We start from the raw sequence: 15,698 nt of genomic DNA on the forward strand, positions 1-15,698 counted from the left end.
AATCAGGGGTCTGGCTGGCTCAGAAATCCAGAGGCTAATCGGGTCAGGTCAACAGGCAAAAGAACAGAGAACAGGATTCACCAATAGGCACGGAAATGATCTGGCCCGGAACAGAGGAGTGAAGCACGTATAAATAGGGGAGTGAACAGGTGAACGGAGTAGAGACTAATTAAAGAAAACAGGTGGAACTAATCAAAAGAAGGGAAGTGACTGAAAGTAAACCGAAGCTGATGGGATGGTGACTGGTGAAAGGGGAGGGACAGGAAAACAGACAGGATGTTTACTGAGAGGTGAACTGAATGACTGGCAGGTGAAAACAGGTTAACTTGAACTGTTTCAGGACAAATCAAGACAAACCCCAAACTGGAACAAAACCCAAAACTATAACAGAATCGGTTAAATTAAGAGAATAACTAAACCAAAACAGAAACTTAAACTGAGGTAGAAACTCAAAACATGAGTCAGTGCGGTCCAGACGTTCCACCGAGCGGACCTGATGGCTCCTAACACACCACACACGGCACGAATGTCTCTTAAGAGTATCTTAAGAGACATGGCGATAATCGGTGCCTCTCAGAAGGGGAGGATCGGGGTAAAAATTGGGCTAAAAATCCTGCCGTGTCAACCAGCCTTCCACTAAGGGGCTATAGAGAGCCCATTTTCAGGTTTTTGTCAAATATATAAACAAATTCTGGGATTTCCAGTTAGTTCACGTGGGTTTTCACAAAGAAACAACAGAAATCTCAAAGGTAATTTATTTAAACCAAAACAAGGCTTACAAAAAAATTCTGTTCCAACCTTAAATCATCGCAGAATAGCGGGCGAAAACAACATGGCAGCGAAGCCAAAGTTTGAACAAAGCCTGAACTTGTGGTCACACTGTGCGGCGGCCTTCTAACAAAAGACACACAAGTGAACTTTCTTATGTGGGTTCACTCGAGACACATCTCCAGGTGCGTTAGCAGCTCTCGGTACTGGCTGGCGGGGTACTCGGCCTGGCAGGTGGGACACTCCAGGAAACTTTCATCCAGCGCGCTGCTGTGAGAGAGGGATGCCAGGCTGCCTCTGGGGATCCAGGGGTCTGGGCTCGCCTCTTCACATACGCCGACGTCCCGCTGGTCTCTCTGAATAAAACCAAACGTCATTTCAGATTAAGGATTGGCTTAAAAAAAAAGGACTTCTAGGTGAATCTGTAATTCTTATCCTGTGAGACTCAAAGCTGCACTGAATTTACAAAGAAGATTATAGGACGGTAATGAAAGTGTCGCAGTTAAGCTTATAGAGCCACCGATAGAGCACCTAAATCTGACTTTGATAAGAACTTTGGCTGTTCGGCGTGAGGCTTTGCTGTCTTCAACTTCAAGCCCAAACAAGAAGCAGTTAGCGTAGCAGCAGACCGCTGAGCAAAGAGCAGCCATTTTTTTGATTTGTTCCAAATGCGTTCTGGAGACATTTTTGATACAGCTTTAAGTTTCATCACAGATAAGAACTGATATCTGTGTTCCTCGCTGTATTCGTGCCAAACCTTTGACTGTTTTGGGTTTTTGCCTTTTGTTTTTGGCAGCTTCTTCAGAATTCTGAGCATTTGCTTCTTTAAATAGGAAGAGTCCCGCTTTGCGTCCTCAAGGTCTTGTGAAGAAATCCTGAGCTGGGATTGAAAAAAAAAAAGAAGAAAAAAAAAAGAAAAACCTGCTAAGCTGTAGAGCTACTGGTCGCACATTTTTCCAACATTCACCAATATCAGAAGACTGCTTTTCAGAACCATGTCATGGATCTCTGTATAAGTATAACTTCATGGAGGGAAGCACTAAACGACACATTGTCATCAATCTGTGGATGTGTGGACGAGGGCCGACTCTGAGTAAAGACATCAGAACTGAAACAGCAAGTGGAAAATAAGCGTTTCTGTCCTACCTGTCTCTCTAGGTCTGCAATCTTTTCCTGGTCTGCATGGTGATGGTTTAACATGTACCTCTGATAGAGGCTTGCCTGAGAAACAAGCAGATTTCTTTTTTTGTCTTCTAGTTTAGGGGCTTCATATCCTCACATGAATGGAAACATGGCCGATTATGGTGGCAATACATATTAACAACCCGTACATCCTTGGATTTAACGGTTACTATCCCAGAAACCAAGTGGTTACCTAAAGTGGTCTCTAAAACTTTTGAAGTACTTACCAGGAACTTTACCAGAACAGTTTTTAGAACAGTTTTTCTTCCTTTTGCATTCTAGCCTATCAAGTAGGTTGCAGATTTCCTGTGAAGGCCCCTCTCGGGCGCACTGCTTTGGGGGCCCCTTTGGGAGTCCGGGGTTATGGGTCACCTGACGCCTGCCTCTGTGCTCGGGGAAGGTGGGTCTTCGGTTCTCCACAATCACTATCAAGCCATTTCCTTCTGGATAATTTTCACCTAAACTAGCGCACTTTCACATCTCCCACAGGTGCTGGGTCCCAGGTATTAAATGTTCACTTATATACAGAAAGGCTATAATTTATTTACTTTCTTTTACTTTTTTTTCAGGTATCACATTACACATGTCAGCTTAAATAATAATAATACATATGATTTAGCAATGGTATCAAGGTGTTACACGATTGTATTTGTTGCTTTATGTCTGTTGGTTGTGCTGTTCTTTTTGTGTCTCTTTCCAGGTGATGGAGCAGACAGAGGACGTTTTATCATTCTCTTCCTTTTATCTCTTCTTTCTTTCACCTCTTCTTTCTCTTTTTTTTTCTCTTCTTGTTTTTCTTTTACTCTCCTACTTTCCCATTGTAGTGTCCATATAATTTGAAATTCTCCCTGCAGGAATCACAATAAAGCTATTTACACGCACAAATCAAGTGGAGCATTATGGCGAAAGCTGTTTGCTCCACTTGTGAAAGTAAAATCTGTCGAGCTCTATTTGGCATTAAGATATCAATTTTTATTGCCACATTGCTAGACAGGACACTGGGACAAAAAAAAAAAAAAAAAAAAAAAAAAAAAAAAATTTTCAGACCGCCAAAAAATATATGCCGGCGTTTTTTTTTTTATAAAAGCAACAATCGTTTACATTCACAGCATGTTGAAATTACATCGCCTCCGACGTCAACGCAGGATCCTCCAAATATTGGCGGAACATGAGGTATGTTCGTGTATTTTACAAACGCCTATCGAGTACAATGCCTCGTATTACCACCATAACTTACATTTATATGATTGCGGTGTCGCAGCTCCGGCTGTCTCGGCTGAATTGTCCGCCATTATTTTCAAAATGGAAACATCTTCCCGACGTCCTTAGCCCCTCCCTTTCCGCTTTGTAGTCAAGATGGCGTCCGTTTAGTGCGAGTAGGGTCCATCGTTACACACTGTATTTTGTGCCCGTTTTTAGGGGGTCACCCGGGTACTTTCAGTGCACTGACTTTTTGTGGTATCTACACTACCTACTTAAAACTAAGTGTTCGAAGTGTAGAAGTAGGCGGAATGAGACACAGCCACGTGTCCTTTTATAAAAAAAGCAACAGCATAAAATGGCTGGAGCTGCATCTAAAATATGGTTTGAATTTTTTAATGATTATCGATTTCGATCAATATGAGTTCTATTTTATCGATATGCTTTTTTTCTATACCGTCCAGCCCCACCAGAACATACCAAGTACTTCCCTACAACGTACCGTCTGGAACTTACTGGGTCCTAGGGCTGGGTGTTATGGACCAAAAATAGTGTCCTGATATTTTTAGGCTGAAAGCTGATATAAAATATTTATCTTGATATGTTTTTGTTTTTAGAAAGAAACCAAAAAAAAAAAGGCATCTCTGAATCAAAGCTTTATCCCAAATGTCTCACAGGCACGTGTTTTAACAAACAGCTGAAGATAAACATGAGAAATGGCTGGGGAAAAAAAACCTACTGGAACACATAAAGGTAAAATTATAACGCAGCGTAGACCATCTCAATATTAACTCGTCTCATCTAATATCTCTTTAAAAAAATCTCAATATTTTTTCTTGATAAATTACCCAGCCCTACTGGGTCCCTTCTGGTAATTTTCCAAGATTAGCCGAAAACATTTTTGAAACGTTCAATGTCATTTTTGGGAACTGACTCAGTACTTTTAATAAACTTAATGCGAATTTTCCAGGAATTTTATTAAACATATCAGATATTTAAGGGAACTCACAGGGTTCTTTCAAGTTACTAACATAACACTTTTAAGAACCAGGTTGTATTGTAAGTTGACTCATAACACGGTAATTTCCTGGAACTTATCAGGCAACTTTGTGGAACCAAGTATTTTTCCAGCACTTATAAAAGGTACCTTCTCAGAACTTTGACGTTCCTGAAACCTACTCAGTACTTTCTCTAGACTTACCTTGTAGTGTTACATAACCTACAGGTACATTTCTCAGATAATACCAGGTGCTTTCATCAAACAGGTCGTATTATATGGTTCCTTCTAACATGGAAACTTCCTGCAACACACCAAGTACCTTACCAGAACACAATGGGTACGTTCCCTGAACTTACTTGACATAACTAACCCAGAACCTTCGTGGAACAATCTGGGTACTTTACAAATCCGAGTGCTCTCATAAGATGGGGCAATACTATATCAGGCTACCAGTTATAAGTCACCACATTACACAGCCTGGTTCCTCAAGCCTCTAACTTCAGGTGAAGCACAAGCTGTATTGTGTGGTATCAAAATGTACCTGCAGCTCAAAGCTGGTAGACCTTCGCTTCTCCTCCTTCAGCTGAGCTTGAAGCTCCTCAGTCTCCTCCTTCAGCTGTTGTTCTTCCTCCTCCTCGGGGTTGCTGCATTCTTCTTGTGGGCTTCCTTTACTTGCTGTGTCGCTCTTTAACTGGTGTGTGAGAGCCTCCAGCTCTTTCTCCCTTTCTCTGAACCTAATTATGACGTTCTTATGAAGTTCTAGGCAGGACTGAAAGTGTGTTGTTATTTTCCAGCTCACATACCTTTCTTCAGCACTGATCAGCTTCCGATGAACCACTTCAACCTGTTTATGAAGCAGATCCACCTCCTTCAGGAAACTTTCAAAGCGCTCCCTATTCTTTTTTGGTGCCTCTTCTGTAAGGAACGAATCACAAGTTAGGAGACAGACACCTGATGAAAAACGCTGTTCATCGTCTTAAAACGTGTTTTCCATGCACTATTAAACCACATCATCTTCAAACTGTTGCAGATGGCGATATTGGCTCTATACTCTGGTCTACTACAGCACAATCTTGATATCTTAAAAATACTTGTTGTGACAGTGGGCTGCCCACTGTTGCATCAGTGGTGAGCGCTTGCTGCCCACTGTCCCTTTGCCTCACCATCTGAATGCTCCTCATTGTGCTGCTGTGAGTGGGCCTGATTGGCTTCATTCAGCTGCTTCTCCAGCCATAACATTTTGTCCAGAATTGCCCTCACGTAGGCCTCTCTCTGCTGGTCATATTCCAGCCACTGCTGGTTCTTTTCCAAAGCCTTGAAGAATTGGATGAAAAAAATAATAAGAAGAAGAACACAAAAAGACAGCTGCACCAGGATATGAAGAAGCACTCAGCGAGAAAAATGAATTGGACACAGTCATCCTTTTTTTTTTTTTTTTTACGTCAATAAATAAAGCGAGTAAAGTTTGTTTGGGAACACTTGCATCATTGAGCTTATTTTGAAGATGTAAAACAGCTTCGTCATTGGAGGAAACCTCTTTTTCTGAAGGGGAATCCTGCAAGACAAAAAGATACATACAGCAGAGCATCCCACATTTGAAAATCAACCACTGATATCAGCATCATTTCATCTGTAACTGGGGAAAAAAGAAAAAGAAAGGGAAATTTGGATTCCTGTGCAAATTCACAGTTATCCGGGTCATAGCAACAGCAAATTGGAGGCCACCGGACCTTTGTTCAGTTCTTTCTGAAAACGTTTCGACACCTATCCAGGAGTCTCCGTCAATTCTGGTGGCTCGCCCTTGAGTGAAAAATTTAATAAAATAAAATAGAATAAATTAAAATAGGAACAGCCATTAGACGTGATTGGCCAAAAATGCAAGAGAGGGGAAACTGCTGCCATCTAGTGGTTTGAACCAGGTATGACAAGGGATCTCCTAAATTAAAACTGAAAGCAGCAGAACTTTGTATTTTACTGCCTGAATGCTGAAGTATTTTCAGGATAATTCACAATCCCATTAAAAAAAAAAGAAAGTCTTCACCTTAATGTGAGGAGAAAATTAAGATTTCATATGTTCGGTATTTGTAATGGATAATCCTTGTAGTGTTTTTAAGTGTTTTCCCTTAACAGATTTTTTGTTTCTCAGTTGAAACGTCCAACATATATGTCAGATTAAAGATGTGAAAAGTCTTGAACGGACGTTTCGTGGTCTCATTTCCTGCCCAACACAAACCAGCCATGTTTCCAAAAATGCAAACAGCTTTTTTCATCCACTGTGTTAACATGCGATAAAATAAACCCGTGGTTCAGTCCAGCTTGAGTTTCTGCGACACCTCATCGACACCTAATGGCCCAAAGCCTATTTGCAATGTTTATTGACATCTCTGGCAAAACGGGATACACCTTTACATAACCCCCCTACTCACTCCGTCCACAGAGTTCATCTCTTTGGTGCAGAGATCCTCAGAGGACGAAGATGTTTTTTCATCCTTTGTTGGAAGCTGCTGACAACTCTCCAGCCGCAGAGTTTCCAGAGCCAGGAGTCTCTGTCGGTAGGGCAACAGAAAAAAGTGGTTTCAGAAGTCAAGGAAAACATTACTATTCTATAGAAATATAGCAGAACCCTTGAAGCTAGCAGCCGTTTTTTGGAACAACACCTAAAACTCAGCTATGTGTAGGAATGGACGATATAGAAAAAAAAAAGCATGTCGATAGAATAGAAATCACTTTGATCAATATAAATAATTATCAACAAATTCAAAACATATATTGTAAGTGCAACCGTGGCCATTTTATGCGGATGCTTTGCCACATTTTTGTAGATACAGAACACACAATCACTGAATTCAAACTCAACCCTTTATTCAACCAACTTTTTACTAAACCTGCAAGTTTTTAAAAAAGACAAAAAAAAGCATGCTCTTTGTTCCTTTGAAAGGACGGCGCTTGGTGACTGCGTGGCTTTGAATTTGTGATTGGTTGGGAGAAAGTGATGACTGTAATATTAATTTACATTATATTTACACATTATATATTGCATTCTAGCCTATAATGTATATATATATATATATATATATATATATATATACATTATAGGCTAGAATGCAAAAGGAAACTTATTCTATTGAACTTTTTATTCACCCTTTTTTTTCTAGCTTTGATATTCGTCTAGCAATCAATATATTGTTATTAACTTATCATCCATCCCTAGCTGTGTGCTCACCTCCACGAGCTTATTATGTTCTGCGTGATGACGGGACACCTCAGCTAGAGTCTTCTTCAGATAGACATTCTCCTTCCTTAGGCTGCTGATGATCTTTACAAGGTCTGAGCTGAGCTTTTTCCTGAGCGAGCGATTACATTTATAGGCTGCCATCTTTCTCACCACCTAAGAGAAGTTTAGAGCCAGTTAAAAAATTGCAAAGTATAGCACATAACCCCAGTTCTGAGGTCCTTAACACTGGATCCCTGTATCTCGAAAAATAGACTGGGAAACACTTCAGTTTGTTTATAAATCACTGAATGGCTTAGCACCATGATATATTTAAGAACAGTTGTTGTATCAAGCTTTCAGACCACCTTAGGTCTTCTGGTTCAAGTCTACTTTGGTTCCCCAGAACCAGAATCACAAATCGAGAAGCAGCATTCAGTTTTCATGTTCCACTAATCTAAAACAAACTCCCAGTCTGGCAAAAATGCTAAAACCCTGTTTAAAAAAATAAAAATAAAAAATCAAGGCCAAAAACCCATTTGTTTAAAGTTGCCTTTGGGTGTTCTATTTAAACCTTTAGCTGAAGCATCATTGATTTTACTCTGTAGTCCAAGTTTTCTTTACTATGTCACAGCAATGTCGTTTTTTATGTGATTTTTCTTATGATTTCATCCTGTAAAGCACTTTGAATTGCCTTGTTGCTGAAATCTACAATACAAACAAACTCATCTTGCCTTATGTTCACAAGATAGGGTCCTGTATGGCAAACATAGAGCTGGCTAAAAGTATTTGTCACCAAATGAATGGCAATTAACAATTATACACTTAAAGGCCCTTATTACTGCTGTATTATCATACTTATGTCAGACTTTATTCCTAATTATATGGACCTGTTCCATTGTTAAGGATCTTTTGCAATAATATATTTCCTCTAGAACACTGATGTAAAGCAATCAGATGTATTTAGATGTTCAAAAAGAATTTACATTTTACAAGAGTTTTGACTTTTCTTTTACTATGGTTTACAAACATATTTCACAACTTTGTAATTTTCCTATTTGCATCAACTTTACTTTTTTCTTCTTCCTTAACCGATCATTTAATTACTAGCAGTTTAGGCAGGGGTTGGGATGAGATTCTAACAGTATAATAATCTTATATAAAATAATAATACAGCATTATCTCAAAACAAAGACAGAAATGTAAAACCAAAATGTGTAACATGATCTAATTGCTTTTATTTAAAACCTAAAAAGCAGCATTTATTTCTACTGGTGCTGAAATAAAAGAATATATTGATTGCTACAGCTATAGTAATATGTATATATAAGATTTATTTTTATTTTTGAAACAGAGTCAAGTAAAATCGAGGATAAAATCCCACTAAATTTAGCTGAAATTTACAAGTGCCTTTTCCTCGTTCCTCTCATTAAAATCAGTTTAAATCCCATGAATGGTATAATAAAAAAAACTTTGATGCCAGTAACCAGCCCCGGCATGTTTGAACTTTGCTCACCTTTTAAAAAGGAAAAAAAATCAGCACTGAATATATTTCTAGACAAAAGAATATTATACACAACTTTGTCTAAAACTGGCCCTGGTTAACTTGGGCTAGCATGCAGCTGAATGTGTTTGTGGGAGAGATATTAGCTAGAACAAAATAATTTTTTGCCTATTTTTACAAGCCAGTAGAGGCAAAGTTGTCATATAGATAAACTTGTTTTTACAGTTAAAATTAAATTATAATTGTTTCCCTTGGTTCATAAGTCGGTCTGACTGTAGTGTAAAAAACGTAGCTAGCTGGACAAATGAAGCTAACGCTAACGGTGCTGTGGTGAAATTTTACCATGTAGTTTTTTTTGTTGTTGGTTTTTTTTTTTTTTATGTTTTTCACACCCAATTAAACATAATCTATTGAAATTGGTTTATTTAAAATTACCTGAGGATGTTGGCAGTTGTCAAGCTGCGGCGTTGTTTTTCTGACCTCTGCTTTTTAAAACCAAATAAATAAATACAGGCGTTCGGCGCGATAACTTCCGTTTTAACAACAATTATTTCCTCTTAGCAACGTTTTATCACGACGTTCTGTTTAGGTTAACTTCAATGGAAAGTTAAATCAAAGCAGGACAAGTACTTGGGATGGTTTAGGTCCAGCGGGGACGAGCTCAATTTGCGGCGGCAGGTTCAGCGACTCTTTGGTATTTGGACTCCAGGGGGCGCTGTTGCTCACTGAACAGCCGCTGACTCAGAATGTATAAAAGAAATATATGTTTTTCTCTCAGTCTATGTCTAAAAAGTTGTAATACAATAATAATGATAACAAAGAAAAATCGCATGAGCATATTTGGTTCAGTTATAGAGTTAGAATAGAGTTTTAAATGTTATATTTTAAATTGAAAGACTACCTGAATAACTTAGTTTCATGTGATATTGACACCAAAACTTCATTCTCACACTGTAGGTCTCCTGGTTTTTCTGGAGGTGTTTCCACCCAAGTGGGCTTCTGCTGAATATGGGAAGGAAAAATATAGCCTTGCTCAGGTTGTTAAAATGGGGCTGCTTTTCGCTCAATTTGGCGGGTTTTTAGGAAGTTTTTATAGGAAAATTATTTTAAAATAGTTTTTGTGTGGCAAGAAAACAACAACAACAACAATAACCCAACAAACAAAAAACTGTTAAACCTGACATCATCAAAGATTAATAGTCACTGGTTAAACAAGTGTCACTATGAAATGGTCAATATTGTGAATAGATTGGGATAAGTGCTCAACTGATCACCTTCAAAATATTTTCTGACTATATGTGAAAGAGAAACGTTAGATTGATCTATACTCGGTAAGAGAAAGAATGAGAGATATACATTTTTGTTAGATATACAATGATAGGCTAGATAACTTGTTTGCGGTTGCTACGACAACATGATTGGGAAAATTATCTTTCTGTGTAGGTTGTTTTGTTGCCTGATTGCACATTTTATGAGGGGTTTTCTTTGCATTAGTGCAGTTAATTGCATGTTCTTTAATATGTGTGTAATAGTTTGATGCAGTTACTGTAACATGAGTTTAAGAGAGGTTAATTTGTACAAGATTGTCTTTTTTTGTTTAGTTGGGCGGGTTTTACCTTGTGCTTGGGCTGGAAACTGTCAGATCTGACAACCCTGTTTCTCGCCTAAACAATGCCACTATTTGAATTACTGCAAAGAGCTCTGTGTATTAATTTTTCACAAAGTAATCCTGGATCAGTGTTACTGTTTAAAGATAAGATAAGATGACATTTATTTATTGTTCCACAGTAGGTTAAACACAAAAAATAGTAATGAAAAAAGAGCAACCTAGTCTAATCTAAATTTAGTTCAAAAGAAACGCCACGAATAAAAATTAAAACGTATATTCAAGTTTAACAGTGGTAAAAATAACTCCAATTTACAGAACCTGAGATAATATAATATGCATGTTTTTTTTCTCTGTCTGCTTGCTGTCCTCTCAACCACTTGTGAATCATGGCAGATAGTCTCTCTTTCTAAACCGGGTTCAGATGGAGGTTTCCTTTGTTTGTTTGTTTGTTTTATTAGGATCCCCATTAGCTTTAGCATCAGCTAAAAGCTATTCTTCCTGGGGTCCTTCAGTCTTCCATGTGACAATACAATGTATTACATCACATTACACACTATACATACAAGACATTTACACAAAATTTAATACATATTTACATTTAACGCCTTTTATCATTAAAAAGTAACATAAATAATCTTACTGCATGTCTTGTTGGATAATAATGTGTATCAGTACTAAAGGATAGTTTTGTATATAAAATGAAAGGTGTTTTATTTGTTATAACATTATATAGAAATACCATTACTGAATACACCAATCTGTTTTTAACTTTTAACCATAAAAGACTATCATGCATTTTGTCCACATTTGATCTAAACCCACATGAAAGGGCAACACGTGCAGCTTTATTCTGAATTACTTGTATTTTTTTTTATATTAATTGATGAAGTATTTGACCAAACCACTGAGCAATAATCAAGATGTGAAAAAAACAAAGCATCAAGTACTCGTGTAACAACCTGCGGTGTAAAATATTTTGAACACCTTTTAATGACCGATAAACTATTACCCATTTTAGTTAACAAGTTCTGAACATGTCTATCCCAACACAATCTATTATCAATTATCACTCCCAACAGTTCAGCCTCTTGTTTTTGATCCACAGAATTTTGCTCTATGGTGAGTTCAAGTTTCGGTTTGGAAAGTAAAGAAAAAGGAGTTCAAACCACTAAACAGGTAGTTTTAGATACATTGAGAACCAATTTGTTACTCCTTATCCAGTCCATCACTAACTGTAGCTCTCTTTGTAGTTTTGTATTTAACTCACTAATATTAGTTTGTGCTAAATATATGGTGGAATCATCTGCAAACATTGAGATTCTTGCCTTTTCTAAAACAGATGGAAGATCATTTGTAAAGATTGTGTACAGGAGCGGCCCAAGACAACTTCCTTGAGGCACCCCGTGTTCCACAGCCCTTACATTTGAAAAACTGCCATTAAAATAAACTAGTTGTCTTCTATCCGACAAATAACTTTCCATCCATAATAATGCAGTTTGTGAAAAGCCCTAATACTCCAGTTTTTTTATCAGTAATTTGTGGTGCAAATGCTGCAGTGAAATCAAGCATTACAACACCCATTATTTTTCTCTCCTCCATATCCTTGAACCAGTCATCAACCATCTGAGTCAGGGCAGTGGCTGTTGAGTGTTTTTCTCTATATGCATGCTGAAACGTTGTAATCAAATCATTATTCTTAAAATAAGATTGAATCTGTTCATGAACAATTCTTTCCATTATTTTACCAAGAATTGGTAATAAACTTATTGGTCTACTGTTTGATCTAGAAAAGGGCATTTTCTTATTTTTAGGTATTGGCACTACTTTACATATTTTCCATTCTTGCAAACATATATTGTGCATGAAACACAAATTATTTATATCAGCAATAATAGGAGCAATAATAGCAACTATTGGTTTAAGCAACGTATAATCAAGGTAGTCCACACCAGGTGTTTTTTTTTTTTTTTTTTACAATTCATCAGAAGTAATTCCACTTTAGAAACACTTACACTCTTAAATTTAAAGCTACAGGTTTTGTCTTTCATAATCTTATTTATTAGTGTATTTGATAACTCTGTCTTGTATGGCTGTGAAGTATCTTTTAGTTTGTTTATTTTGTTCATGAAATAATCATTAAGATGATTTGCTATATCACTTGGTCTAGTAAAAAATTCACCTTCATGTTCTAAATAAGCTGGAATTGATTTATTATTTCCTCTTAATATATTATTCAGTGTATTCCATAATTGTTTACTATCATGTTTTATTGCTAGAATGTTTTTCATATAGAATTATATATAAAAAAAATTCTTGTTATTTACCTTAGTTACAAAATTTCTAAGTTTACAATAAACTTGCCAGTCCTATTTAAATTTAGATATAATTGCTGCTTTTTTGGCTAGCTCTCTCTCTTTCATAAGATCTTTTAATTCTTGATCCAACCATGGGGTGTTAACATTTCGAACAGTAAACTTTTTAATTGGTACATGATTTTCTACAATTCTCATTAAGGTTTGATCAAAAAGCTGAAAGGCCTTCTCTGGATCCTTTTGTAGAATTACCTCTGACCAGTTTGTATTTCTTACACCATTTTCATATTTTAAATGATTAAATCTTCTAAATGACCTTTTCATTATTATTTTTGGAACCAATTTTGGAACTTTTGTTTTTCTTACAATTGCAATAAGATTGTGGTCACTAAAACTAACTGGCACCGAAAAGCTATTTGAGCACATTTGTAGTCTATTTATAAACTACAAATCGAGTACCATCCTTTTTTGTACATATTCTTGTTGGTTTATTAATTATCTGTAATAATCCACATGCTATTGCTGTGCCCATTAATTTGCTTTTCCTCGGACAGTCAGAAGAATTCCAGTCTATGTTAAAATCACCCATCAAATAAATTTCCATATTCATACTACTAACATGATCTAACATATCACATATTTTGTCCAAATATTCACTATTCGCATTTGGAGGCCTGTAACAGCATCCTATAAGTATTGGTTTTAGATGTTTCAGACTAACTTTTAACCAAATAACTTCAATACTAGAATACATTAAGTCTGGCATCACTTGAACAGGTGTATGATTCTGTATATAGATAGCAACTCCTCCTCCATATATATTCCTGTCATTCCTAAAAATGTTGTATCCATCAATCCTTAAAGTTGCATCATCAAATGAAGAGTCTAAATGAGTCTCCGACACTGCCAATATGTGCAAATTATTTGGTTGCAATATCTCTGTTAAATCACTTAATTTATTTCTGAGACTACATATGTTGATATGGGCAATTTTAAGACCTTTCTTGGGTAATTTAAATAACATACTGAAGATTATGTATTTTAGGATTCATACTGTTAGATTCTATATTGGAGCAAAGCAATTCACAAAAAACAACTAAATTAAAAAACATAACTCAGCTTTGCTTTATAACTAGGATCATATTCGAAAATGTGTAATTGAATTTGAATATGTCTGTATGTGTTGGACAGATCTGATTATGTTTCTGTATGAGTAGGCATTAATTGGTCCTGTCATGTGAATTGCATTCAAAAGACATTTGCTTTGAATTGGCACTATATAATTGATATGGATTTCACTGAATTGAACTGATTTTTGTAAAGTCGCATTTTCTTGACATAGTATCAAAAAATATGTGACCATCTGTGTTTTAGCTCAACGTATATGCAGTTATTAATCATGGTTATTTTCTGAAAGAGTAAAAGAAAAGGCACTCGGATTTTTCTTTAAGTTACAGCTTGGTCGCAATCTAAGAGCCATCAGAATGCGCAACCATCGGTGTTTCAGTCCAGCTTCATGTGTCTTTGAGAGGAAGTCATGGAAGAGTGAACAGATGCAACAGCGCCCTCTGGCGTAGAATAAGTTTGAACTACTGAACCAATATCAATATCTTCACTAGAGGGCGATGTTTCACTGTATTAAACCTAGACTGCTTTGACCCATTTTAACTACGCTGGGATTAAAAGTTTTGAGACAAATTGAATATCTATAGACTGGCTCTTGTGTGCAGGTCCATCTTTGTTCCTCATTTGAAGCCACACAAAGGTAAATTGCGTTTTGGTCGCTATATGACTCATGAATGAGGGTTTCCTCTTGTAGTCCAGTCCTCCCCTCCCTGCATCTCAGTTCTCTCTGAGGACTTCAGCCCTCCTGACGGAATATGTGACAGCAAACTTTTTTCTTTTTTTTTTTTCTCCTCTCTCTTCATTTGTGTCACCATGTTGCGGGTCATTGTCGAGTCTGCGAGTGGGATTCCTAAAAAGAAAATTGGAAACCCAGATCCAATTACTACTGTTCTCTTCAGAGGTGAGAAATCTCCTGTTAATTTGACTTTTTCCCCCCCTTTGTCACGCGAATGAGATGCAAACAGTCTTAACGCAGTTTTGATCAATCCCATTCTCTAAATAAAATGTTTTGGTTGCAGACTTCTCATAATAAAGCTGGAAGTTAAGGCATTTTTTTTTTTTTTTACCACAGGGCTAAAGTTGAATATTTTGACAGTGATTCACAAAATGGTGAAGGCACATCCTTATAAGGTCATAAGCCTGTATAGCCTCTCTGTTTGGGGTGTTGTGCCTGTTCTTTAACGTATCTATTATCGTTACTTAATTGTTATTATTAGGAATGCAAAAACAGAAGAAAAAGACCTGGAAAAACGCCACAACAGGAGCCAAGAAGCCATAATAATAATGATAATGATAAAAACAAGATTTCCCTTATTATGGTTTCAGGTGAAAAGAAGAAAACCAAAGCAATTAACAATGAGTTGAATCCAGTTTGGAATGAAGTAAGTTGATTTTATTTTAAAATAATTATTTACTTTACAAGTTAAATAAGTCATTGACTGTTTAAACTGCTCTTTATGTGGAATTACAGGTACTTGAGTTTGACCTGAAAGGCTCTCCTCTGGATGCGTGTTCATACATCGATGTGATTGTGAAGGACTATGAAACACTTGGGAAAGCATAAGTAAGTGTGGTATGAAACGCTGTCACTTTTGTATACTCTGAATGATAGACTTTGGAGTGCAATGGGTTTCGGTTCAAGCTGGGTCATTTATGCACGGTGAGGAGAATGGCTCTGGGGAGCAAGGCATTCCCATGAGAACATCTGTGTGAAATTAGAAAAGGAAAGAAAGGGGGAAAACAAAAGATAACTGTTTCTTGCCAGGCAAAGGGGAAACACCCCCCAC

At 37.0% G+C, this 15,698-nt stretch overlaps 1 protein-coding gene and 1 long non-coding RNA gene across 4 annotated transcripts; one reads left to right on the forward strand and one right to left on the reverse strand.

Moving 5' to 3' along the window:
* Positions 1–623: 623 nt before the first annotated feature.
* LOC105924876 (centrosomal protein of 55 kDa) lies at positions 624–9,547 on the reverse strand. Of its 3 annotated transcripts, none has more exons than XM_036125900.1 (10): positions 9,301–9,547; positions 7,374–7,538; positions 6,577–6,696; positions 5,634–5,705; positions 5,314–5,464; positions 4,954–5,062; positions 4,692–4,884; positions 1,915–1,989; positions 1,526–1,648; positions 624–1,124 (listed from the first exon to the last, which is right to left on the reverse strand). In XM_036125900.1, exons 2-10 carry the CDS (start codon positions 7,524–7,526, stop codon positions 933–935), a joined length of 1,188 nt encoding a protein of 395 aa, XP_035981793.1. In that variant the 5' UTR covers positions 7,527–7,538; positions 9,301–9,547; the 3' UTR covers positions 624–932. The 3 variants fall into 3 exon arrangements, with proteins under 3 accessions (XP_035981793.1, XP_012716103.2, XP_021171158.2); XM_012860649.3 differs by having other exon boundaries at positions 4,954–5,065; XM_021315483.2 differs by lacking the exon at positions 1,915–1,989 and having other exon boundaries at positions 4,954–5,065.
* Positions 9,548–14,436: 4,889 nt separating this feature from the next.
* LOC118557030 lies at positions 14,437–15,422 on the forward strand. Its single transcript, XR_004927546.1, has 3 exons — positions 14,437–14,812; positions 15,238–15,293; positions 15,383–15,422. It is a non-coding gene; the product is annotated as an uncharacterized LOC118557030 (long non-coding RNA).
* Positions 15,423–15,698: the final 276 nt, after the last annotated feature.

This window comes from Fundulus heteroclitus, chromosome 22 (assembly GCF_011125445.2).
Source record: "Fundulus heteroclitus isolate FHET01 chromosome 22, MU-UCD_Fhet_4.1, whole genome shotgun sequence".
Lineage (NCBI taxonomy): Eukaryota > Metazoa > Chordata > Actinopteri > Cyprinodontiformes > Fundulidae > Fundulus > Fundulus heteroclitus.